Source organism: Pteronotus mesoamericanus, unplaced genomic scaffold (assembly GCF_021234165.1).
Source record: "Pteronotus mesoamericanus isolate MK-2021 breed Mesoamerican mustached bat unplaced genomic scaffold, CSHL_Meso_final contig_74, whole genome shotgun sequence".
Taxonomy (NCBI): domain Eukaryota; kingdom Metazoa; phylum Chordata; class Mammalia; order Chiroptera; family Mormoopidae; genus Pteronotus; species Pteronotus mesoamericanus.
In genome coordinates, this window is record NW_026555247.1 from 5,329,771 (window position 1) to 5,354,942 (window position 25,172).

Sequence of the window (25,172 nt, forward strand, 5' to 3'; positions counted from 1 at the left end):
AAGGATTTATGATCAAAACATTTAGAGACCATTGGCAAGCTATATTAAGGGTCTTGAAATAGTCTTAGCAATTATGATAGCATTATAAATTTACAATGTATTTAATAAGGTGATGCATAGCTAAGAGAGTGTTGAATATAGAGAAATACATCCAGTATTATATGAGCTTTATCTTTTAACTTTCTCTGTAGTCCTGGACAAGTTATTCAGTCCTGGCCTCATTTTTCTTATCAAATATAGAGACTGGGCTAATTTGAGGTTTTCATATTTGTGTTTAGTGTACTCCAGAGGTTTTAACGAGTTTTTGTCATGCCCCTGCAAAGGTAGAAGGGAAGACTACAGCCTTGCTATACTGTTTTATCCAGGGAACCTAACTCCCTTACAGGGTAAGAACAGAGGAGTTTGGGGAGAGGGAAAGAAAAGAAAACCATTGGGGTAGATGTGGGGTAGATCACCTCTTAAGATCCTTTTCTATTCTAATGGCAAAAATATTTATAGTTATTGTAACTAATTTCTGATATTAAGAATAAAATCCTATCTAATTAGACTACATCTTAGTAAGTATAAAATTCCTGGGTGAGATAAAACATGATTAAACATGTGAAAACAATGATTAATATACTGTTTGATGTAAAATGCAAGGTTGCCCTATTGTAACATCTCTGTTGGCCTTTACTTGAGTCAACTGACAAGTCAATAAGTATAATTTGTGTAGTGGCTATAGTTTTTCTAAAATCTTTTTATCAACTTCTTAATTCATGTGATCAATTTAACTGGTTAACAAGAAAAGAAGAAAACCAGAAAAGATCCCAGAGAGAAAGAGTTGGCAGAGCAGGAATACTTGTGTCCTTAATTGAATAGTTGCAGTCCAGTAACTCTGGCAATAGCATTTAAAATTTCCAGGATGAAAATGTTTGAAATTACTAGAAGTTTGGCTGGCCTATTTTGAGCAAGTATTTTATGTTTCGTTTCTAAAATTAGCTCTTCTTGGCCTTTGGGATTCCATATTGGTGTTTTCCTGTTTTATTTACATGAACACACTTAGAGCATTTTATTTATTTCACAACATAATTCATTGGTTACATTTTACACCCTCTTTTTTCCACTCGATTATTCAATTCCGGGGAGTTTTCCCTCTTCCCTTGACTTTCAGGAAAGGCAACAGATTACGCTTTACAATGCATCCATGCTGGGCTGTGAAACAATGATTTTAAATCCTACATATCATAGTGTCATTTAAGTACCAGCAGCCAGAAACCACTCTTATAGTCCTTTTATTTTCGTTTCGAGGTTGTATTTTGAAACGGGCTGAATTACGTTGTGGGTAGGGGAAGGTATCAATGGGCAAGGTGCTTGTAAACTTTCCAGGAAGCTTGTGGTGTTTGGAGTCCACCTTGACTCTGCGTGAAGGCAAGACACACATCATTTAGTGCCATTCCACTCAAATCACTCACTCTCGTTGGAAATGTTTCAATTTACACATGGAAAAATATAGGCTGCCTGTCCCAGTCCTGTTAAAAGAGACTAAAACAACACCTAATCCCAAACTCACACTTAGTACACCCAGGTACTCTAGAACTTAATGACTGACCTCATCCTAGTTAATCAGTTTCAGCAGCTCGGATGGCATCTCTACCCTCTCTTCCTCCAGCCCCACCTCCAGGCCTGCCAGCCAGAGTTCCTCGTCCCGCCCCTTATCTCACAGATAATGAGGCGCGCGGCACCAAGGGTTAGCAACTGCAGGGAGCCGCCCCTCCACCGCCACAGGGTGAAGCTCGGCTCCTACCCCCAGCATTAAAAACAAACAAACAAAAAAAAAACCAAACAAAAACCAAAACGGGCCGCGCGCATGCGCACTCTCACTGGGCCCTGGACTGACATTTAGGGGTCGATTTTTCTCCTTATCTCTCCCGGGTTGCGCGGTTCTCCAAAATCCTACCCACCCTACTGTTTTTGAGGATCCTTCCTAGTTACTCCGAGAACGTGCGGCTCCGGCCTTGGGTGGGTCAGTATCCGGATGTGGAGCGGCTCTCGCCCGGAGGGGACTCTGTGGCTGGGCGGAGCGCGGCGGCGGCGGCGGCGTGCGTGGGGCTGAGAGAAAGGATCTCCTGGGCCCGGGCGCTCGCCGGACGCCGGGAGGTACCATCGCTGCCCACGGGGGAGGAGGCGTCCCCGGCCCTCGGGCGCACCCTCTAGAGCGAGAGGCCGGGGGAGAAGAAAGGCCGGCAGTTCAACTTGCGCCCCGCCGCCCTCCACGGGCCCCCCGGGGTAGCCTCTCTCGATTCCCCGCGCTCCCGGCCAGGGGAGAGCGTCGTTTCCTGGCGGCCGTCGCTGTAGCCCGGCCGCGGAGCGCGGAGGAAGCGGACGAGTCCCCGCCCACGGCCCCCTCCCCCTCGTTCGCCCGCCGCCGCCGCCGCTTTTGAGCCGCTGAGGTCCAGCCTCCAGTGTGAGCAGGGGGCGCGGCGGCAGCGGCGGCGGCGGCGGCGGCCACGGCCACGGCTGGGGAACGGCTGTGGGCTCGGCGGGGATCGCGCCGCCGCTCCCGTGAGTTATTCCCACGTCCCCCGGGGCTCGCTGCCGCCCCCGCCGACGCCGAGAGTCCGGCCCGGGCCCAACTGCCTCACGGGCCCCCCGGCGGCGGCGGCGGCGGCGGCAGCGGCAGGGGCAGCGGCAGCGGCGGAGCCCACCGCTCGGGCCCCGATGAGTAACTCCCGGAATAACCGGGTGATGGTGGAAGGGGTCGGGGCCCGGGTAGTCCGCGGCCCGGACTGGAAGTGGGGCAAGCAGGACGGCGGTGAGGGCCATGTGGGCACAGTCCGGAGCTTCGAGAGCCCCGAGGAGGTGGTAGTGGTGTGGGACAACGGCACCGCCGCCAACTACCGCTGCTCTGGGGCCTACGACCTGCGCATCCTGGACAGCGCGCCCACGGGTAAGCCGCTGCCACCTGGCCCGGGGCCTGCGCCCTTGTGGGAGGGGCGAGGCTGGGTGGGCTCGGGCGTCGGGCCTGGGAGAAGGCCTGGGTGGAACGCCTTTCTCGCAGCCCCGACTGGAAACGAGCGGAAAGGGAAAGAGCCAAAGGGAATTTTAGGTTCAATACCTGACAAACAAAAACTTGCAGGAAAGAGCCCTTATCCCTTGCCGCCCATCATCAAGGGAAATGATGGGTAGTACCATCACCAGGATGCTTACAAGCCTGGAAGGCACAAAGCACTGGGAAGACAACAGGCAGTCCTCCCCTTCCTCGTTCTCTAGGGAAGGGATCTGGAGAGATCTGTCTGATAAACCATTGAAATTAATCAGATTCCAAGTGGAAACTGTCCGAAAGGAAGCTTGCCTTGCCATCTGGTGTTTAGTTGACGGGTTACAATTGCTGAGGGGCCCTTTGTACCTCAGATTTTTTAAGAGATCTGTCTAACCTTCCCTCCCCACCCCCCACCCCAAGACTTGGAGTAACTTGCCCAGATTGGAAGAGACTGAATGATAAGTGCAGTGTGTGATCCTGGATTGGATCCTGGGTCAGAAAAAAGCCATTAGTGGGGCAACTGGTGAAATCTCAATAAAGTCTGCCGATTAGTTAATAATGTGTTAATGTTATTTTTCTGGTTTCAGTAATTCTACTTTATTATAAGACGTTAATATTTGAAGAATAGGACTGAAGGGCCAAAGGGAACTATTTTTATTAGTTTTGTAATTTTTGTAAGCCTTAAATTATTTCAGAATAAGAGGTTTTAATTTTTAAAACTGTTATGTAAATAAATACCAAGTACTGTATATAATACTTATTAAATCTTCAAAGTGTAATAAAATGTCAATGGATACCTCTTGTTAAGTATTTTGAAGGAAAAAAAGAAAAAGAAAAACACGGAAAGTATTATAGGCCTGGTGCAAAACCACAACCAAGAGTTTGTGATTTGTTCCAGCATTTCATAAGAAGTTGAGCTGCCCTGCATCTAGGAGAGCTTTTATCATGTTTGGTCAAAGAATCAGTTGAACAAGAAGAATTACTATACCCAAAAAATTAAATAATGTGTGGAATAGTCTTATAAATTAAACTAAGATTTTAAAACAATTACCTCTGGAAAACATCTGCTTTATGTAAGATAATGGAACTCTTGATAGGATAAATATACTCCATACTACACAACATTAATACCCTTTAACAAGTCTCTGTAGTACAGGATTCGTTACTACCTTTACCCTAGAAAAATATTTAAGTTTTCCAATAAACCTACAATTACTGATTCCAAGATGCTTCCGAATTTTTGAGTTGTGGTCAAACTTTAGCTTGAGCTAGCATGATTAAAAGTTTAAGAATGTACAAAAACAGGTATGCCTCATACAGGGTTGCTAGGAGTGTAAATTGGTAAAATGTCTTTGGAGGACAATTAGTATCTACCACAATGTTAAATTATGTGTATCTTTGGATGCCATTCCATCTCAGATGTACTCAGCACAAATGCATAAGGACACACATTCAAGGATTTTTTCACTGCATCTTTGTAGATAAGAAGACCCAAGGCAATATAAATGCCCATCAAAAAAGTACTGGATAAATAAAAGTGTGTCCAGTCACTGGAATACTATGCAGCTATAAAAGAATGAGGTGCTAATGTGGAACAATCACCAATATGTATTACTAAGTTAAGAAACAAAAAGGTAGAAGACAATATAGTTTGTTGCCATTTGTGTTTTAAAAGAGGAGATTTACAGTATATTAATATACTTGTAATGAATAGAGTATTGTGTAAGAACACACAAGAAACTTCTAACAATGGCTGCCCCTTTTTGTACTGTTGAAATCTTTTCTTTTGGTCCTGCATGTACATCTTTTCAAATGTATAAAAAACCAGCTAAGAAACACAATTTTAGGAATTATTTACTCGAAAACTAAATTGACTTGTATTCATCTCTCTCTTTATTGCCTCTAACAATAACTATGTACCCACTTCAGGATGTTAGGCTTTGTCAGAGTAGCTTATCTGTGCATTCTAAAAAGTATCAGATTTTAAATTTGAACTATTTTTTACTGAATATAGTATATATATTTAAGATTTTATTTATTTATTTTGAGAGAGGGGAATGGAGGGAGAGAAACAGTGATCCGTTGTGAGAGAGAAACATCCATGTGCTACCTCTCCTATGTGCCCAACTGGGGACTGAACCTGCAACCCAGGCATGTGCCCTGACCAGGAATTGAAACGGCAACCTTTTGCCTGGACGACACCCAACTAACACTGGTCAGGGCTCCTGAACATAGTATTAAGGATAAATGAATTTTATTAAAATAAATTAGATCTTTGTTTTGTGAGAGCAAACCTTCACTTTGTATTATATAAGAATTCTAGAATCAGTAACAGATTCCTGAAATTTTGCGAATCAACTACACTGACTCATTGCTGCTTTAATGGATAAGTTGCTGATAAAAGCTTACATGTGAAATAAGATGTTAACAAAAATATATTAGGTATTCCCTATACTTATCTTCCACTTAGAAAAAATATTTAACACAAAGAAATGATTCAGTAGCTTAGACTGTTTTCCCCTGTATTGGTATAATGATATAAAATGAAAAAATTTAGATGAAAAATTTTTCCACAGGATCCAATCCAGAATCACACATTGCATTTAGATGTCATTCAGACTCTTCCAATCTGGGCCAGTTACTCAGTCTTACTTTGTCTTCATGACCTTGACACTAACCAGTAATTTTATAGACTGTCTCTTAAATTGGGTTGGTCTACTGTTTTTTCATGATTAAATTCAGGTTATGTATTTTAGGTTTGAATGCCATAGACCTGATATTTTGCACTAAGAAGTGCATTATATCAGGAGGTACAGGCTACTCATATGTCTCATTTGAGTATTTTAATTTGGCTAAGTCACCAGCATTTTTACCCACCATTGCAATGCCAACATGAAAAAGACAAATATAATCTTGGTATTGTTATGAAAATAACTTTTGACCTCATGAAGCCCCTGAAATGGTCTTGGGGACTCCCCTACGAGTTCAAGAACCACGCTTTGTAAACCACTGCCTTAGACAGAATCTCAAATTGAGCATCAAGAGGCTTGTATAAGTACGTTCACAGCAATATTTTATGTAAAAGCAATTTATGTTAAAAAAATTGGAAAAAAACTTAAAGGTGCAACCGCGAATTTATAAGGTGAAGTTCTGTACAGAAGAGAAAATTGTTAAGTAAATAAAGCAAGAAAATAAAGTTTCTTGGAAAAGAAGACCTATGGTGTGTTAAAGTGTAAAACAATAGTTTATTGTTTATTGTGTAGAACAAGGTTGTTTAGCTTTGGTACTACTGCTCTGTTGGACTGATTAGATAATTCTTTGTAGTAGGGTGCTGTTCTGTACAGTAGGGCAGTTTCCCTGGCCTCTGCCCACTAGTTGCAATAATGCTAACCCCAAGTATTTCCAGATATTATCAAATATTCCATGGGGAACAAAATTGCCCCTAATCTTCATTGGTTTATGAAGATTAACCAATTGGAATTAATCATATTGGAATATGATTATGACTTACTGGTTTAGGAATATGTATGTGTGTGGTAAAATATACCAAAAAAGTAAAAATAAGGGCTAAATTTCAGGGACTGGGTATCTTTATGTTGAAGGAAGTGGAGTGCAATAATGCTATTACCCCAGGGTCTGTGTAACTATTTTGGTAATGTTTATGTTTTAAACTTGGTGATGGGCACATAGGTGTTTGTATTCTTATCCCTTTTTCGTGCTTCACATACTTCATAATTTAAAAAGCCTTGTGATATTTACCGTAAGGACCCATGAGATTGTCTTTGATTATTCATTCTTTGTTCCCTATTTATACACACATTATATGAACATAAAATTTATTACAGTACGTTTGGAAATTAAGGAATGGGTAACCTTTAAAATAAGCCCTGGTTGGTGTGGCTCAGTGGAATGAGCGCTGGCCTGTGAACAAAGGGGTCGCTGGTTTGATTCCTAGTCAGGGCACATGCCTGGGTTGCAGGCCAGGTCCCCCAGTCAGGGGTGTGAGAGGAAACTACACACTCATGTTTCTCTCCCTCTCTTTCTCCCTCTTCCCCTGTCTAAAAAAAAATAAATCTTAAAAAAAAAAAAGAAATGGGTAACATTTAAAATGAAATATTGTGAAACTTCTCTGAGTTAAGGATTCTAGAGTGGTTGGGTCATGGTGAATCTTCTTATATTTCCTTATTGCATATTGGAGACTATGTTAGGGTTGTATGTGGGGTCTGTAATATTTTTGGCATATAAGTTTCATGGTGTAGCATAGTCCAACCTTGAGAAGAGGAATATAGTATGTATTTGAATGATATAACTTCTCTCTTGTATCCAAATATATTTGGCTAACTCGTAGTGAGCAAAAAGATGGTGCAAATATATGTTATTGTTGAACTAGTTTGGAATTAACTGTGGGAAGTCTGTAATAAAGTATAAGTAATAAAGTATAGTTGACCTTTTATCATTTAGGTGCTGATTTTATAGAATTTAGGGAGAAATGTGTTTTTACTTAATGCTTGTTTTGTGGTCACTTGACTACATTATTGTTACCAGAGTGGAGAAAATGAATTTGGGTTTTTTAGTAAGGTTCTTTCTATCCTTGTGTGTATGGATAACAAAAAGTTAAGGGTATAGATGATTAGGTTTATTCAAAAACTGCCTGGTAGTGTTGGTCCAGACAGTTTTGGGGGCAGTTCTTTGTACTTCTCTTCCACACCTAGCAAAGTGTGCTTTTTTTTTGGGTGCATCGAACAAACTCCTCAGATGTTAGTACCATATGACCCAACAGTTCCACTGGAAATTTAGTCCCAAGAGAAATGAAAACATGTGCCCACACAAAAACCTGTACACAAATGTTTACATCAGCATTATTTGTAACAACTAAAAAGTGGAAACAGCCCAAATTACACAAATCAATGCATGGATAAAAGAAATGTTTCAGCACTTGGTGCTTGCTCGGGACTCATTGCACTTGCTAGAACTTGGATGAGTCACGCCGTTGCCCTGTGAGAGAAAGTGCTTCATCCTTCGGTACTTGTGGGTTTCCACACTCCTCACGAGTTCAGAGTACTGAGATGCCACTGTGTATCTTTTTAGATGCGATTCCAGGTAGCTGCCTACCCGGATCTCCTCTCTGCCTTCTGTAATTGCTAGGCAGTGTGGTTCCAGTGCACTCTTTGCTTCTATCTGTTTCCACAGGTATGCCGTGTTGTAATTTTGCACTGGATTATTAATTTGAGGGTGAGGAAAACCTGTATATGTGTTTTCCTTTTGTCTTCATTCCTAGCAAAGCCATGGCTCTGAATGAAATTTTTCTGAATAAAATCTCTTTGCAAATCCCAATGTATTTGACTAATTTAACTCATGTGATCTGAGGTTATATTGATATTATCCTAAAACATATAAAATGAAACTAAAGTTCAGAGATTAGAAATTTGTCCAGTGACAAAGCTGGTGAACGACAGATGTCAGGATGAACAGTCAGTTCACTGCTTTTCCCTATCATTCTCTTTTCCATTTATAGTATAATACAGAAATGATTACCATTTGTACTATTCCTGAGGGAAAATTGACAAGGAAATTTAAATAATTTATGATAATCTGTGGTATGGTTATTTGATTAATGTAACACTTGTTAGACATTGTTTTTCTGTGTGTGTGTGTGAGTGTGTGTGTATAATATGTAACAGGTATTTTATTATATATAATTGCATTAAGCCTCTTGTAAGAAAACATCATTCCTGTGAAAGAAAGGTTATGCCGTCAAAGCAAGTAATTGAGCTGTACGTGGGGCTGTCATGCTCCAGCCGGTCAGCCTTTATTATAATGGTATTGTATTTTTACTTTACTTGGGGTTCTTAATCTTTTACATTTTTATTGTTTCTAAAACAGCAGCTCAAAGTGCCAGTCATCCTACACCTTTGAAGCCAAGCTGTGCCCTTGGCAGAAGATATGACACTGTCATATCTATTAAACTATTAGATCTTACCCAATATTCAAATTACTGAAAAATCACCTTGTTTATAGAGCTTCTTTTGTTTTATGAAAAAAATATTAGCCTATTAATATTTATGTTTGTGTGTGTGGTTGGTGACAGACACCATAGATAATTTTATTATCGGGTATGGCAGAAAGTTTTCCTTTAGGTGGCTTTTTCCTTTACCAAATGAATGGATTAGATCAATTTAAGTATAGATTTTTCCCTGGCTATGCACTGTGAGGCTGGGCCGGGACTTTGCCACACAATATTTCTTCTTTGCCAACTGAATCCCTGTTGGCTTTGCCAGCCTTAGGGGACACGAGAGGAGACAGGAAGGCTGCAGGGGAAGAAGGGATTTGCTCTTTCCTGTTTTGCTTGCTCTTCCTATTGGTATCATCTCATCCAGCAGGATTTCAGTATCAGTGTTTGATTCCAGATTTCATATTTTCAGAAGTAGCCTTGATATGCCCATGTCTTAACAACCCCAGCACCAGCCAGTCATAACCCCTCTTTAAAGGTTTGGGATCCTGTCCTATGGGACCCCTCCTTAAAGCTCCTTTTATTTTAATAATTCTTTAAAAAATTTTATTTTTATTTTTATTTTTCCCATTTCTAGAGGCGTTGGATTGGCGTGGTGTCTGTTTCTTGACTGGTCGCTAATACAGTGTGTTTACCAAATCTTGATCTTATTTTACTATCCTATTTACTAGTTAAGTAATAATTGTTACTGAAATTTAGCTGGTAATTTTTCATCTTTTCTGATGCTAATCGTTTCTTACAAGTAAATTGGAAAGTGCTTCACTTTTATATTTTGCATCAATGAATGCAAAATCCACTGAATTTAAAATGAAGTAAAAATTATTTTCTTTTAAGGATGCAGACATGAGTTTATTGGTAATACAAATCATTTTAGCATTAAAGACCATATAATGATAGAAACATCTCTAAATACTAATTCACATTGTTTACTCTGGTTTCTTTTGGATAGCATTTGTTTTCCCGTTTATCGTCAGACATCTTCTTTACCTGGGAGGAACAGATTAAATGGGTATAATTAAAAAAAAATTTTAAGAAGCATACCACTAACAATTACTTTTCATCTCAAAAAAGGTATGCATTTTGGAAAACTTATTATTAAAAATATATGGAACTTAAAATTTTGACTCTCAGGTACTGTGTTTAAAGACAACATGGGTTTTCTTTCTTTTTTGGGGGGCGAGTATCATTAGTATATACTACACAAATCTGATTAACTAGACACCAAAAAACTGCACCATGTCTAAATGTCAGAGGTGAACAGCAGTATTAGGCCCTCATGCTCTCAAACTCTCACTCACCTTGTGTTCCTCCTGTTACATCATTTTTTTGATCAACTGACTAATTTAGTTAATAAAACCTAATTTCCTTGTTAGATTTTTTTAGGAAAAAATGTGAATATAAAAAAAATTTTAATGGATGTTTACAACCCTTAATTCGGAATGCTTGGGATCAGGTTAATAAACTTTGGATTTTAGAACCATAATATAGTATGTTTGCCACTTAACACCCACTCTGAGGTATGAAGCAGCACCTTGCTGTCAGATATGTTACATTAATATTTCTTCCATGACACATGAATAGTTGTACTAAGGTAATAAAGACTACATAATGTATACAGCATCTTGTTTGTTCAGATCGGGGTTTACCTAAGTAAGTTTGCTGCTAATTTATTTTAAAAAAAGGATTTTGGATTTCGAAATTACAGATCGGATATTGGGATTTATGTTTTCTCTTGTATGTCAAAGGGTCATCTTCTGTGTCTCCTGGAAACCATTACTCTAAGTCAGCGATTTTCAACCTTTTTCATCTCATTGTATACATAAATGGATTACTAAAATCCTGTGGCACACCAAAACATACACTTTTTGCTGATCTGACAAACAAGGTATGATTCTGATTCATTCACACCAAGTGGCTTGTGTTGGCTGTTGTCATTTTTTTATTTGACAGTCTAAGGGAAAAGAAGTCAGTGCCCCTGCCTAAATAGTCAGGTGTTAAACATGTTTTAAAAACTCTTGTGGTGCACTGGTTGAAAATCACTGTTTTAAGTCACCAAGCAGGAAGCTTATGCATTTTAAATACCAATAGGAAAAGGGCTTTTTTAGAATATTTCTCCTCATAAACCAATTTCCTGACTCACATACTTTCGTATGTTCCCACTCCATTAGCTTGCCTCTTTTACCATCATGTCTGGATAACAGTGATTGAAGCATCTCTTCAGATCGAACACAGCAACAATTTTTATCTTTGTATCCCCCTAGATTAGTTCTATGTAGAGTAAGTAGATTTTTGTACAATATTCTGATACCTAAGTTATCTTTAAAACTTTGTTTCTGGAGAAAAATAGATTCTGAGTTCTAAACAATTGGCTTATAAATAAACTTGTAGAATGCAACCAAGATAAGGTGGGGTTTAAATTAGCAGAGGAGATAATGAAACACAGCAGATAGATATTCAGTTTAGGCTTTGGAATACTTTTTGAAGCAAGCACATTTACTGTAGTTGTAATTATGTCCTCTAAGTACACTCCTGAGTACTTGATTTTCCTCCAGGGGTGGATTTATCCTCCTGGCAATAATTTTGATCCTAAAAAAGCAAGAAATGGGGCCTTGGCCGGGTTGCCCAGTTGTTTGAAGTGTCATGCCATACACCAAAAAAAGGTTGCAGTTTAATTCCTGGTCAGGGCATATACCTAGGTTGCCGGCTTGATCTCTGTGTACAGGAGGCAACTGATGGATGTTTCTCTCTCACATCAATGTTTCCCTCTCTCTCGCTTGTTCTCTCAAATCAATAAACATATCCTCATGCAAAGATGAAAAAAACTAAACAAAACACGAAATGAGGTGGAAGCTATAATCATTATTGAATTTTGGGAGTTTTGCAGGGCCAGTGATAATAAACCATAAAAGCTTGGGGTGGTAATATGTTACATTATGGTGTCTTGCTCACCCTTTTCCCCTAGCCTCTTTTAATGAAATAGTGGATAATGCAGGCGTTTAGTTGGGAAAGCAAGGCATTTATTCATTCTAAATTTTTGTCAAGTGTGTGTTAACTAGGGAAATGGACTAACATTTCCTAAGCTCCAGTCATGTATCAGGCACTGTGCTAAGTGTTTTATACTTAATCCATTTAATCTTCCTAAAAATGTTACTTGATGGCTTTCATTTTACCGATAATTAAACAGGCCATTTTAAATTACTTCTTCAAGATTTTGCAAGTAATAAGTTGATGGTGGAGATGCAAATTCAGAGTTGTCAGTCTTTTTTTTTTCTTATCTGCTTTATAACATTAGTCTCTATGAGCCTTAATTCTTCACCTGTAAAATTAAGTTGGAGTAGGTCAAGGTACACAGACAGGTATTTTGCTTCTGAAATGAAATAATGAATTTTTATTAGTTAACAGGAAAAAGAAGTTAAAGTGGATAAAATTCTTAATTTTATTTGACCTCATTTTCTACCTCTATATAGTGCTAAAAATAACAAACATGTTAATAAAATTGCCAGTTGTATACCCACTTTGACAGCTTGTTTCTTTTGTTTGGACTGTGTGGGGGCATGCTTATAATTTTATTTTGCAAGCTTGTAATAGAGTAGCAGAGGCTACAAAAATAGATGAGAGAATAACCTAACAGAAAAGATATGATGAAAGAGTTGTAGATTTTTGGGTGAGATGCCTTCAAATTCATTTTCTTAACGTGTAACAAGAGTTGGTTGGAAGTAGATGGTGTTTCATTCTACTACACGACTGAAATTAAGAAAAAATAGATAATCTTTTCAGTGTTTAAAATGTATCTCTTCAGGATTTATTTGAACACTAGAATAGGATTTTATAGCACATATTTTGAATCCAGTATGTTATATGGAGAACATGAGCCTTAGATATGTAATTATTTTTCAGGTAGGATCAGAGCTAGGTGGGAAAAATTCCTGGCAGAGTGAACGGCATAAGAGGCCAGACTTTGTAATCAGACCCTGCTGGGTTTGAATTTGAGCCTGCCATTTACCTATGTTGTATGGCTTTAGGCAGGTTATTTATTTGAGCCTCGATTTCATCTATAAATGGGAATAATAATGCCTATCTTTTAGAATTGTTGGGAATGTTAAATAAAATATATGTGAAGCACCAAGCTTGATACTAATAAATAGTGGCTAGTATTATTAATAATAACAATTGTGTTTTCTTTAACTTAGTACTTCTCAGGAGTATGGAATGTGGAATATACCAACTGATAGGTCACAAAGGCCTTACCCTTGTCAGGAATTCTGGAGAAAATATAGTTGGTTAATGCTTTTTTGATTCCTGTAAACATTTTGTCATGTTGATTTGGAGTTAAAAAAGAGTAAATCTATAAATTAGAAATAGGATTTCTTGGTTGGTTTAGACATCAACAGTTACGCCACAATAGGTAATTACCTCTAACTATTGGTTAATAACAAATTATTATTTTTGATGTTAGGTGAAATCGTTTAATTAAGGCAGAAATTTAGAGGATTAATTAGGCATTGTATTAGTTTACTAGGGGTGCTTAATTTTTTCTTTTAAAAAATTAAAATATTTATTATATAATATTTAAATATCCAGGTATAAAAATGATTAATAAATACTGATGAACCCATCTAGAAGCAAAGCATTGCTAATACACTTGACATACTGTTTACTTCTTCCCAATTTTCATTCCCTTCCTTCCTCTCCTAAGGTAACCACTATCTAGAAATTAGTTATTCCCGTAGGTTTTTTTTTACATTTATGCTACATTTTTGTATATCTGTGAACAATAGATACTGCTTTATTTGCAACATTTTGTATTTTATACTTAAAAAAAATTCAGCCTTAAAATTGAAGAATTCATTCATGTTGAATTGTGTGGCTGTTGACATTGATTTTAGGTATTTCTCTGTATACCTAATATTATGTTTCCAGGCTCTTGTCAAAGAACAATTATATTTTGCTTTTGCTATTATATAAAGTGATAATTCAGATATTCTTGTTTCATATTGAAGTGCTTCATGTAGTGGACTGCTTGTAGTGAGAACATTAATTCTCTTTTTGAACCATCTTTTCTGTCTAGAAATACATTTTACTTGCATAGATGAGTGCTTTGCGATTTGAGCTGTTTTCATTGTCTCTTTTAACTTGTGATTATTGATCTTGACTGGTATGTTTTACTGTTCTCAAAATTTTCCAACAAAGAGACTTAAGCTATGTAAATTCTCTTAAGTTACTGCATTTAGGAGATAGGCCATTAAAACATAGAGCAGATGGTCATTTGAGTATTAGTAGAATGAATCAAAAGCTATCATGAGATGGTTCATTTAACAGTGGCAGATGTCTTCATAAAGCTTAGCAAAGGGAAAGGGCATTAACTCTTGAGGGTAACATGGTGTTATTTAGGAAGGAGAAAAAGTGCTAATAGGTTTAGTTAGAGAATTAATTTTTATGAAATGAAAATTTTAAGAAATAACTCTTGCCAGGGCAAAGGAGGTTTAGACCGGGAATAAAATGTTTTAGATGAAAAGAAATTGGGGGGATGTAGTAAGGGAACAGAAAAGCTACCAGTGTGAGAGATCAGTCAATTTTAGCCTTATATATTAATGGCCCCTCTCCTTTTTAATGTTTTCTTTAAACATGAATTGAATTGAATTGAATTGAATTAAATCCAGTTAATTACATTCTCTTTAAAAATTCTGTAGGGCTTATTTTGGTAGTGGATAGGGATGCTTTATTTACTTTTCCCAGTTCTCAGCGTTAGTTTGTTTCACAGCTGTTCAGTGGCTTTGTTGGCATTTGAACTGTGGGAACCAAGAAGGGATTTGGATGTGCTTTTGTGTGCATAAATGGTTTTCTTGAAGTATTCTTTAAAACCATGAATTGTAGAAGAGCACCTGCCTTTTTTTAAACCAGCTATCACTGTGTGTTTAAATGGTTTCTTTTAAAGAAAGCCTGTACTTAGATTATGAGCTCATGAATGTTATCATTGTAGTTTGTGGAAAATTAAGAGAGCTAAAAATATGTAAATAGATGAAAACTGGACTACTTCTCTTTTTGGTCAGGTGGGGAAGTTGAGATACATTTTCCCTATGCTTCTTATCAGCTAGCTCTTATTTGAAGGGCTGCGCAGATACTTTAGCTCTAAATGCATAGGGATAGTCGTTGTTTAGTGCATTTTACTTTTTGTAATGACATAGAAGACCTATTTTAGACCTTGTTCAGAAGCTTAACCATTGTGGGGACATTCACTCTTATGATATTTGATATTTATTATGATTTTGGTAATGGTGCTTAACTGTAATAAGACAGATTAGACTGTAACTTCAGATATGTGGCAGTAGGAAGTGTGGTTAAATAAGGTATATATGAGTATTTTCTTTTCATACACATGGAATAGCTCAGTACTGTAAGGGTTAAAAGAAAAACTTCTAAGTAGCAGTTATATGCCCCATTGCTAAAGTAACTATTTGAAAGTTGGTTTCTACAAATATTTGCTTAGAGTCCCTCATGTTTTTGCTTGTTTTAGCTTTTATTTTAATTATATGCTCATTTTGCATATTAAATATACCTATTCACACAGCTGCTTCCTAGAATTAACACATATTTAGTGTAGAAAACTTAGAAAACTGTAAAGGGTAATCCCATCAGCACATTTTGGGAATTATCTCCTGTTTTCTTTTTTTTTTGTTTTTGTGCACATGGATTATATGTATTATGTAATTTATTTACCAAAATGTTATACTATAATTCTTTGCAAACTGCTTTATAAAATAATAATATAGTTTATGTTGTCAGTAACATTTGTTCTACATGGTTTAAAAACTGAATTTCCCTTTACCAATTACCATAGTTTACATATAAATAACCCCATATTTTGACATCAGTTATGTTAAATTTTTGTTTCTATCTATTACAAACAATTTGCTATCTTTGGATGTACCTTTTAAAAAATTGGAAGGCAGGGTCAAGGCTTTTTACGGTAATTGAAACATTTTTGCAAGTACCCTTTGTAGAGGTTTTATAAATTTTATCTTTATCTCTCAGCAGTATCTGACTGGCTCTTGACACCATCTTCACATGTACTGACATGTTAATTTTAATCTGTGCGAATTTGAGAGGATAAAATTGGTATCTATTGTGTTTTATTTCTAAAATTATGAAATTAATATGTTTATAATAAAGTTAAACAATTCAAAAGTATATAGAACAGAAGGTGAAACTGCACTCCCCTCCCTCATCTGTGAACTCCCAGTCACTGTTGGCAGTTTTGGATTGGGTTTCCAGATTTTTTCTACTTACACACTTACATATATGTGTGCTCACATGGGCATGCATGTATGTGACTTCTAGGTTTTGTGCCATTCTTTGAAAAACTTTACTCAAAATTGTAAAAATATGCTGTTCAATTTTTTTCCTAGTACTTTTATGGTTTTCTTTTTTCATATTTAATTCTTTAATTTGTCTTTATTTTTGGTATATATTTAAGGAACTGTAACAAAGATTGCAACTTAAAAGCTTGGTTTCAGTTATAAAGGTTGTATAGCAAATTAACCCCAAACTTAATGCTGTGAAACAGTTTATATGCTCATGGCTTCCATGGCTCAGGGAGTTAGACCTGGGTTAGTGGGGAATGGCTTGTTTCTGCTCCACAGTGCCTTAGGACCTCAGCTGGAAGTGTCAAAGAGTAGAGGGGCTAGCAGAGCCAGGCTTTTCAGGGCATCTCTCATACCTCTGTGGCCCCTCCATGTGGTCTCTCCTCTATGGCAGTTTTGTAATAGCCAGACTTAATACGACAGTGTTCCTGAGGCATGCAGGGCATAAATCCTGAGGTAAGGAGAAAGACAAACATGGATAGACAAGTGGTGCTTGTGTTGTCTTTTATAGCCTAGTCTCAGAGGTCATATAGTGTCACTTTTATCACCTTCTATTGACCATTGGCAGTTGCCGTTGCCTACGCAGGTCGAGAGAGAGAGAGAGAGAGAGAGAGAGAGAGAGAGAGAGAGAGAATATGAGAATGAGAGAACACACACCTGTCTCTTGATGGTCACGGGTCATTGCTACATTGTCAGAAGAGAACTTGGGATAGGTGTAGATTGGTGTGGCCCTTTTTGGAAAATATAATTTTCCACGTCTTTCCTCCATTTTATTTATTTTTTAAAGATTTTATTTATTTTTTATCAGAGTGAGGGGAAGGGGGGAGAGAGAGAGAGGAGAGAAACATTAACTAGTTGCCTTTTGTATGCTCCCAGGTGGGGACCTCGCCTGTAACCCAGGCGTGTTCCCTGGCTGGGATTCAAACCAGTGACCTTTGGGTTAGCAGGCCAGTGCTCAGTCCACTGGGCCACACCAGCCAGGGCTCCTCCATTTTAGACATAGTCAGTTTTCCAGGAATGTAACTGGTGTAAATTGCATATATAAAGTAAGACTATACCTGTATATCAGTATTAAAATTTGAATTTTTAAAAACTTATATTGTGGCCCTGGCTGGATACTCAGCTGGTTAGAGTGTCATCCCAATAAGCCAAGGTTGCAGTTCGATCCCCTTTTAGGGCACATAAAAGAATCAACCAATGAATCCATAAATAAGTGGAACAACAATTTGATGTTTCTCTCCCTTTCTCTCTGTCCCTCCTTCCCTTTCTCCCCATTTCCTTCTCTCTAAAATCAATTAAAAAAACCCATTGTGATTCTTGCCATTTCTCATTAATTGCAGTTTTATGAAAATTTATAATTCAGCTTAATAGCCGAAATACAACAATTCTTTAAAAATCTTTATCTGTTGATACATTTTAGAATTTATGTTAAAAATATCTTTGTGTGAGCTAGAATAATTTCTTAACTTTGTTAATTTCTGTTATTTGTTTTGGGGGATAATAATTATGGGAGTAATTACAGATATTTTCATATTGATTTAATATAAATATAGCAAAATCTTAGCAACCCAAGGGATAATTAGGAAGTTTATAGATTACTCGTTACTTTAAAAAAATTTTTATGTGATTAAGAAAACATTTTCTTTGTATTCAATTTATATATCTAATAAGAAAGAATAGATGAAAGTTGCATTCAGCCTTTTGATTTATATTCTAAAAGACTGAAGCATGTAATACTAGTGAATGCTGGTAGTTTTGAGTTATGTAGCTATAAATCTGGGATTTTTAATGTAAGTGTGCATTCTGTTTAGAGTATAATTTCATTTGGGCTTATGACTGCCGGTAATTTTCATGATTGATGCAGTCAGACTTAATTAAAACATAGGATAGAATCCATCATTATCAACGATGAGAAGTGGTGGATGATCTGCAGGGATGCAGGACTATCTTGCATGGTATTTATGTCCACTGTTGCTATTCTGGAGTGAACACAGTTAAAGTAACTGAGATGACAGGTGTAGCCTCAAGGAAGCTATAAACTTTGGGGAAAACCTGAGACTGAAGATATGATGAGAGAAGGGTCATGGAGAAGGTGACTGATTTGCTAAAAGTATGGATAATCCACACATGAGTAATTGAATATTCTCTATATACAGTCTCTGGGAAATAGAGAAATTAATTAAGTTCTTTGATTTCTTTATAAGTAGTGCTGAATTTTCCTGGGATATATGATGATTTTGATTATTAAATTGTTTAAATAGATGAATAGTACATTTAATAAATATGTTAAGATGAAATTAAGTGCAGTATAATTCTTTATAAATTAACTTCAGTATAGTCCTTTATATTTTGCTTTAGAGCCTTTCAGAATATATTTACCTGTGTTATGACTTTAACTTCACAATGTCCTTTTCCATATTATCTTAGTCTGCTTGAGCTGTCATAACAAACTACCATAGACTGGGTGGTTTAAACGGCAGGAATTTATTTCTCACAGTTGGAAGTTCAAGACCAAGGTGCTGGCCAAATTGGTTTCAGGGCTTACAGATAGCTGCCTTCTTTTGTGTCCCCATATGGTAGATAGATAGAAACGTGGTCTCTCTTTTTCTTCTTGTAAGGACACTAATCCCATCATGGGGTTTATCCTCATTACCTCATTTACCTCCCAAAGGACTCACCTGCAGATATCATATTGAGGGGTTAGGGCTTCAATGTGTGAATTTTGGGGGAACACATTCAGTCCTGGAGTAGTTTAAGCTGATATTGAACATTAGCTAACTAGTAAGTTGTAGAACTAGTATTAAATCACATACCCTTGTTTTTACCATTTGATGCAACAATTTAAATATACAGGTCAGAAATTTTATCTTGTTATTTCTCAGCATTTGTCTCTAAAATTTGTCTTTAAGTGTCTGACTATATTTCATATTCCTGCCAAACAAATAAAGCTTCCTGGTTCACTGAACATATTTGTGCTCCTCTGAGATTTATTCTTTCTTCCTCTGAAAGGTCTTCTCATCCACCATTTCTGTGAAACTTTTCTGATTCTTTTCCTGATTTAGTTTCTTCTTAGATGCATTTCTATTGGAGGCTTGAGTTTGTGACCCTTTGAACTAGTGACCCTTTGGTTCCCAGGCCCACACTCAATCCACTGAGCCATACCAGCCAGGGCTAAATATCTCTTAACATATCTATTTGTGTTCTCTCAAATGATTTCATTTTTTTTTTTTTTTTGGTTTCCTTTTATATCTCCTGTTTTGTAACCCATAGCCACCAAGTCCTAAATCTCTATTTCTTTCCACTTGTACTCATAATTTTATCACCTTGATTTAAACTATCATTATCTTGCCTGGACCACTGTATAAACTTATGACTTGATTCCTTTTCTCTAGCCACTTTTACTTTTTTTCCTTTCTGTTCTCCATACTATAGCAAGTGTGATATTTGAAAGCAACAGGGGGCCTGGCTACAGTAACAGTAAAGAAACAATTACTAAATGAATCAGTAGGTGCTTATGTCCTTCATCTTTGTACCTACAATCAGACATTTGTGTGGAAGGAGACTGCAGAAGGATTGCACACAAAACATACTTGATTTATGTGTCAAACTCTTTTGAAGTTCACTAGGCATCCCAACTTTTTTCCAGTGTTCATTCCTCTCTCCGTCCCCTCTTTTATTCTTAACCACCTCCGCTCAGACACAGATTTATCCTTATGTTTGACTCTTTGTGTAGAATCTTGTTAACCTTACTCATCAGTATTCTAAATCTAGATATAGAAAATGAATTATATAGAGCTATTTTTCCTTACCAGGGAGTAATTTCTGTAGAGTTTAGTACTTTTGTACTCTAGTCCTTGCATGTGCAGCACATTCTTATTTGACTTCTAGAATATCCTTTACCTTTAAAGAATGTATTGCTTCTTCCAAATGAAACAGGTTTCGGGAACTAAAACAACTTCTTTCTTTTATTTAACTATGGAAAATTTCTAAACTTACAAGAAATATAAAATAATGAACCGGCATGTTATCTTTTATGCAGCTTCAGCATGAGTAATCCTCTCTAACCCCTCCCAATTATTTTGAAAGAAATACTATTTTTATATGTAAATACTTCAGTTAAAATAACTTTTTCAAGGGTCCAAAGATAGCTATTGATAGAACCAGAATTGGAATCCAGGAGTGTGTCACTGTTGTACATACAGCACAGCTCTTGCTTATAGTTCAGAATCAAAACTGACCCCTGGCTGGTGTGGCTCAGTGGGTTGAGCGCTGGCCTGCAAACTAAAGGGTTGTCAGTTTGATTCGCAGTCAGGGCACATGCCTGGGTTGTGGGCCAGGTCCCCAGGAAGGGGCGTGTGAGAGGCAACCACACATTGATATTTCTCTTCCTTTCTTTCTCTCTCCCTTCCTCTCTGTCTTTAAAAACAAAAACAAACAAACAAAAAAACTGACCATGTTTTATTAAAGCATGTATTTATAAAATAGTGACACTGACATTTCACAAATTGCACATTGTTTAAAAAACTTCTATTTTTGATTTATTGAACAAGTGATCTTAGTGTAATATAATAATAAATGAACATTATCCCCAGTCCTGTTACTCTAAAATGTCAGTTACTTTTATCACTTTATATTGGTATTTTTTATAGTTCTAATGTCAGTTTCATCCATGCATGTGAACATTTTTAGTGAAGCCTATATTACTAGGTACTTATTTTCTTTTTCTAGAGTTTATTACTACTTATTCCTTAAGGAAAACAAAATATAGCAAACAACTATAGTATAATCTTTTAAACTGGGAAACTTGTTTGCTAATCGTTTTCTGAAGTTTATTGTTTGTGGGGACAAAGTTAATTCCTAGAGAAAAATTATTAAGTTAATTGATAGTTTTTATGATATCTTGAGGGTAAAATTGTCTTTTGGAGTAATTATTTACCTGGAGGATAAGCTTAAATTCCTCAAAAGATTCCTGGGTCTTGAAGTCTGAAACATCTCCTTATAGGGAAAGAATTCTTCCTTCTTTCTCTGAACTAAATCCGAGTTCAGTTCGTGGATGAGAACAAGGGAAGTGCTCCTGAGAAATATTTTTACTACGGAAAAAAACAAGAGATAGAAACTATTTAGTCTAATTTGTGCTGATGAAAAAAATATTTGTAATATGTTATCTTGAAAGTATATATGGTAACATTTAAAATATTTCATACGTTGTTGAAATAATTTGTAAAATGTTGTGTTTTTATTTTCCCCTTAAGGAATAGTACTCAAGTAAATGATATGTGTAATTAATATAAGCATGTATCCTTGTTTTGATAGGCATTAAGCACGATGGAACCATGTGTGATACCTGCCGTCAGCAACCAATCATTGGCATTAGATGGAAGTGTGCAGAGTGTACAAATTATGATTTGTGCACAGTTTGTTATCATGGAGATAAACATCATTTAAGGCATCGCTTCTATAGAATTACTACACCAGGAAGTGAGCGGTATGGGAAACAATTTTTTCTTCAGTTGCATTTACTTGTTTATATTAAAATTTTATACTGTTCAGCCTTAAAAATAGGTATAGGAAAGCTTCTAACAGCTAGTTTGGTCAGGAGGTAGCAGGTAACAGGCTAAATGTGGACCAGGCCTGCCTTTGTGAAGATGAAGCAGTATTTTTCCAAGGTAATCGAAGCTGTTTCTTTCTCTCATATAGAGATTTAACACTACTCAATATTTGGAAATGCAAGAGCAGGACAAGAGAGGCTTATTATTTCCTTCTTGCTATGCCTTCTATTCTGTTAACTGCTAGGGCCCATTGATTGAATCAGGAGACATTTATTAAGACTTTGAGACAGCTACTATGCATGGGTAAATTTGCAGATAAATAAAGCACAGTAAAGAGTTTACAAGTTAAGGGATTATTGGATCAACAGTGATTATCATGTGATGTTTTATACTCTATGTAGAGGTATGTATTACGTGTCTTAGAAGTAAGAGAGAAGAGTGTTAATTGTGAATGAGTGTAGAGTTTCAGGTAGTTTATCCTTTTCATGTAGATATGGATAATGCATAGGAGCAAGAATCTAGCCAATCATAGGGAAGCAGCAGAAGTAATAGAAAAATGGATTTTGGTGTCATGGTATCCCAGTTCAAATCATGGTCCTGCCATTTATTAACTAAGTAATTTGAAACAATTTATTTTTTGTCTTTTGTTTACAATTTTTAAAGTTAGAATATAACAAATTCTAAAAATGAATAGAATAATGAGATGAAAGTAGAAAAACAAAACCAAATCTTTCTGATTTTATGATTGAGAAGGATGTAGAAGAATAGGAGATAGATGATCATGAAGAACCCAGCTGGTCCAGATAACTGACTTAGAATTTTTTTCAAGTCCATAGTCTTTGGTAGGTATGCAGTACTTTGGAGACAGTTTAGTGTAGACCAAATCCAGGCCACGGATGTATTTTACTTGGCGTATACCATGCTCCAAAATTTTGAACAGTTGTTAGCCTTTTGAAATCAGGTGATTTTATACAAAAAAACTAAGTGTACGAATTCTTAGAATGAACACACACTCACCCACCCACCCACCCACCCAGAAATACCCAGAAGACTCAACCCTGGGCCTACATTTGTTCATAATAAAGTTGGCTGAAGCACAGGAGCACCTGTATCCTGTAGACAAACCAGGTGCTTGAGTTCACCAAAGTCCCTACCACTCCCTATTGCCTTCCTAAATAAGCCTGAGGTCAGTTGCCACTTGCCATCTGTCGTGTCTGTGATGCTGTCTTTCTTAGGCCCTCATTTGTATTACTTGCCTAACAGTTGTAATTGATTTGAGTTTGCCATCTCTAAAGTAGTGAAGAGTATAATGATACTCTGAAGTAGTTAGATTGGGTTCATATGTGGATTCCATTACTGTTTAACATTTGTGATCATGGGCAAGTTACTTAACTCTTTGAGACACAGTTTTCTTCCTTGTAAAATGGATAATATAAATATACCCTTGTCTTATGGAATGCAACAAACTTTACACCTCTGTAACTGCTTTTATGTATAGCAAAAGCTCAGTAAATATTAGCTGTTTTTATTATTTCAGCTACCACTGTCATCACCATCGCCTCTGGATTGTAGGAGGTATTCCTGTATTATATTGTTATGGTATAAACCAGAACAAAGAAAAATCTTATATTTTCAAAATAACCTTTTATATAATCTTATTTTAAGAAATAAATTACTGTTACCTATTTTTATATAAATTTGAAAGTAAATAATTTTATTTTTAGGGTTCTGTTAGAGTCTCGTAGAAAATCTAAGAAGATTACAGCCAGAGGGATCTTTGCAGGTGCCAGAGTGGTACGAGGAGTAGACTGGCAATGGGAAGATCAAGATGGAGGAAATGGACGTAGGGGAAAGGTAAAACATTTTTTTTCTCTCCAAGATTTTATTTATTTATCTTTAGAGAGAGGGGAACGGAGGGAGAAAGAGAGGGAGAGAAAAATCAACCTGCGAGAGATACATCAGTTGGTTGCCTCTCGCACGCTCCCAGCTGGGTACCTGGCCCACAACCCAGGCATGTGCCTTGATTGGGAAACCCAACTGGTGACCCTTTGGTTCACAAGCTGGCACTCAATTCACTGAGCCACACCAGCCAGGATTAAAATATTTTTCTTAGTTCATGTTATTCTAGAATATATTGTGTCAGGAGATTTTTATTACTACTGTATTTTAATTTCTTGGGTCAATTTTTCCTGTACTTGGAACAGTTTTTAAAATCTTCATTTCCTTTTTTTCCCTGAAAGATGAAAGATTATTCCTGTTCTGTGTAAATACTGACATTTCTTGAGAAAGTTGTTGGATAGATTTTACCTTTCTACCTTTAGGCTTCATGTTGCCCTTTTGTTGCCCAGAATGCCTTTCTGTTTGGGCCAGTCTGCCCTGAGCTTTGTTTAATGTTCTCAACTTTCTTGCCATTAAAATTTCATTTGTATTTACTTGTTTTATATTCCATTTTCTCAAAAAAACCTGTGTCTTAAGAGTAATAAGCAACTGCTTTGTTATCTAGTCCACTTTACTCTGTTACTTTTCTCAGGTAGTATGTAGGGCTTTTAATTATAGCAGTTATTCTGAAGGGAATTTTGTAGAGCTTGTTTCACTGGGGTGGGTAGCCAGAAATATTTGGCTAAGTGGGCTGTTGGATTTATTTATTTTGGATTTTATATTGCTTTTGCTGATTGTTCAGTCAACAAATATGTATCAAATTGTGTATACTCTGTCTTATGCTAAATGCTGGACGTAATGAATTTCACATTTGAGACTTTTTAGCATTGAGGAATGATGATTTTTCTTTTTCTTTTAGAAAATGATTTTATTTTTCAATTATAGTTGACATACATTATATTAGTTTCAGGTGTTCACCCAGTAATTAGACATTGTATAACTTACTGAGTGATCACCTACATAAATCTGGTACCCTTCTAACGCCATACATAGTTATTACAATATTATTGACTACATTTTCTGTGCTGTATTTTACACCCCCATGACTATTCTGTAACTACCCATTTGTACTTATTCCTTTCACCTTTTTCATTCATTCCCCCAAGCTCCTCGCATCTGGCAGCCATTAAAATGTTCTCTGTATCTATAAGTCTGTTTCTCTTCTGTTTGTTTATTTTACTCTTTAACTTTTTTAAATCCTCACCCAAGGATATGTTTATTGATTTTTAGAGGGGGGTGGAGAGAGACAGAAAGACAGACAGACAGACATCGATGTGGGAGAGGATCATTGA

The 25,172-nt window shown here is 36.8% G+C and overlaps 1 protein-coding gene across 1 annotated transcript in view; it reads left to right on the top strand.

Moving 5' to 3' along the window:
* Nucleotides 1–2,551: 2,551 nt before the first annotated feature.
* MIB1 (MIB E3 ubiquitin protein ligase 1) overlaps nt 2,552–25,172 on the top strand; it is a 135,534-nt gene continuing 112,913 nt past the window's right edge. Inside the window, exons 1-3 of the mRNA XM_054583439.1 lie at nt 2,552–2,929; nt 21,707–21,878; nt 23,667–23,796. Coding sequence (XP_054439414.1) covers nt 2,701–2,929; nt 21,707–21,878; nt 23,667–23,796 — 531 coding nt within the window. The 5' untranslated portion in view covers nt 2,552–2,700. The remainder of the gene's footprint in view (nt 2,930–21,706; nt 21,879–23,666; nt 23,797–25,172) is intronic.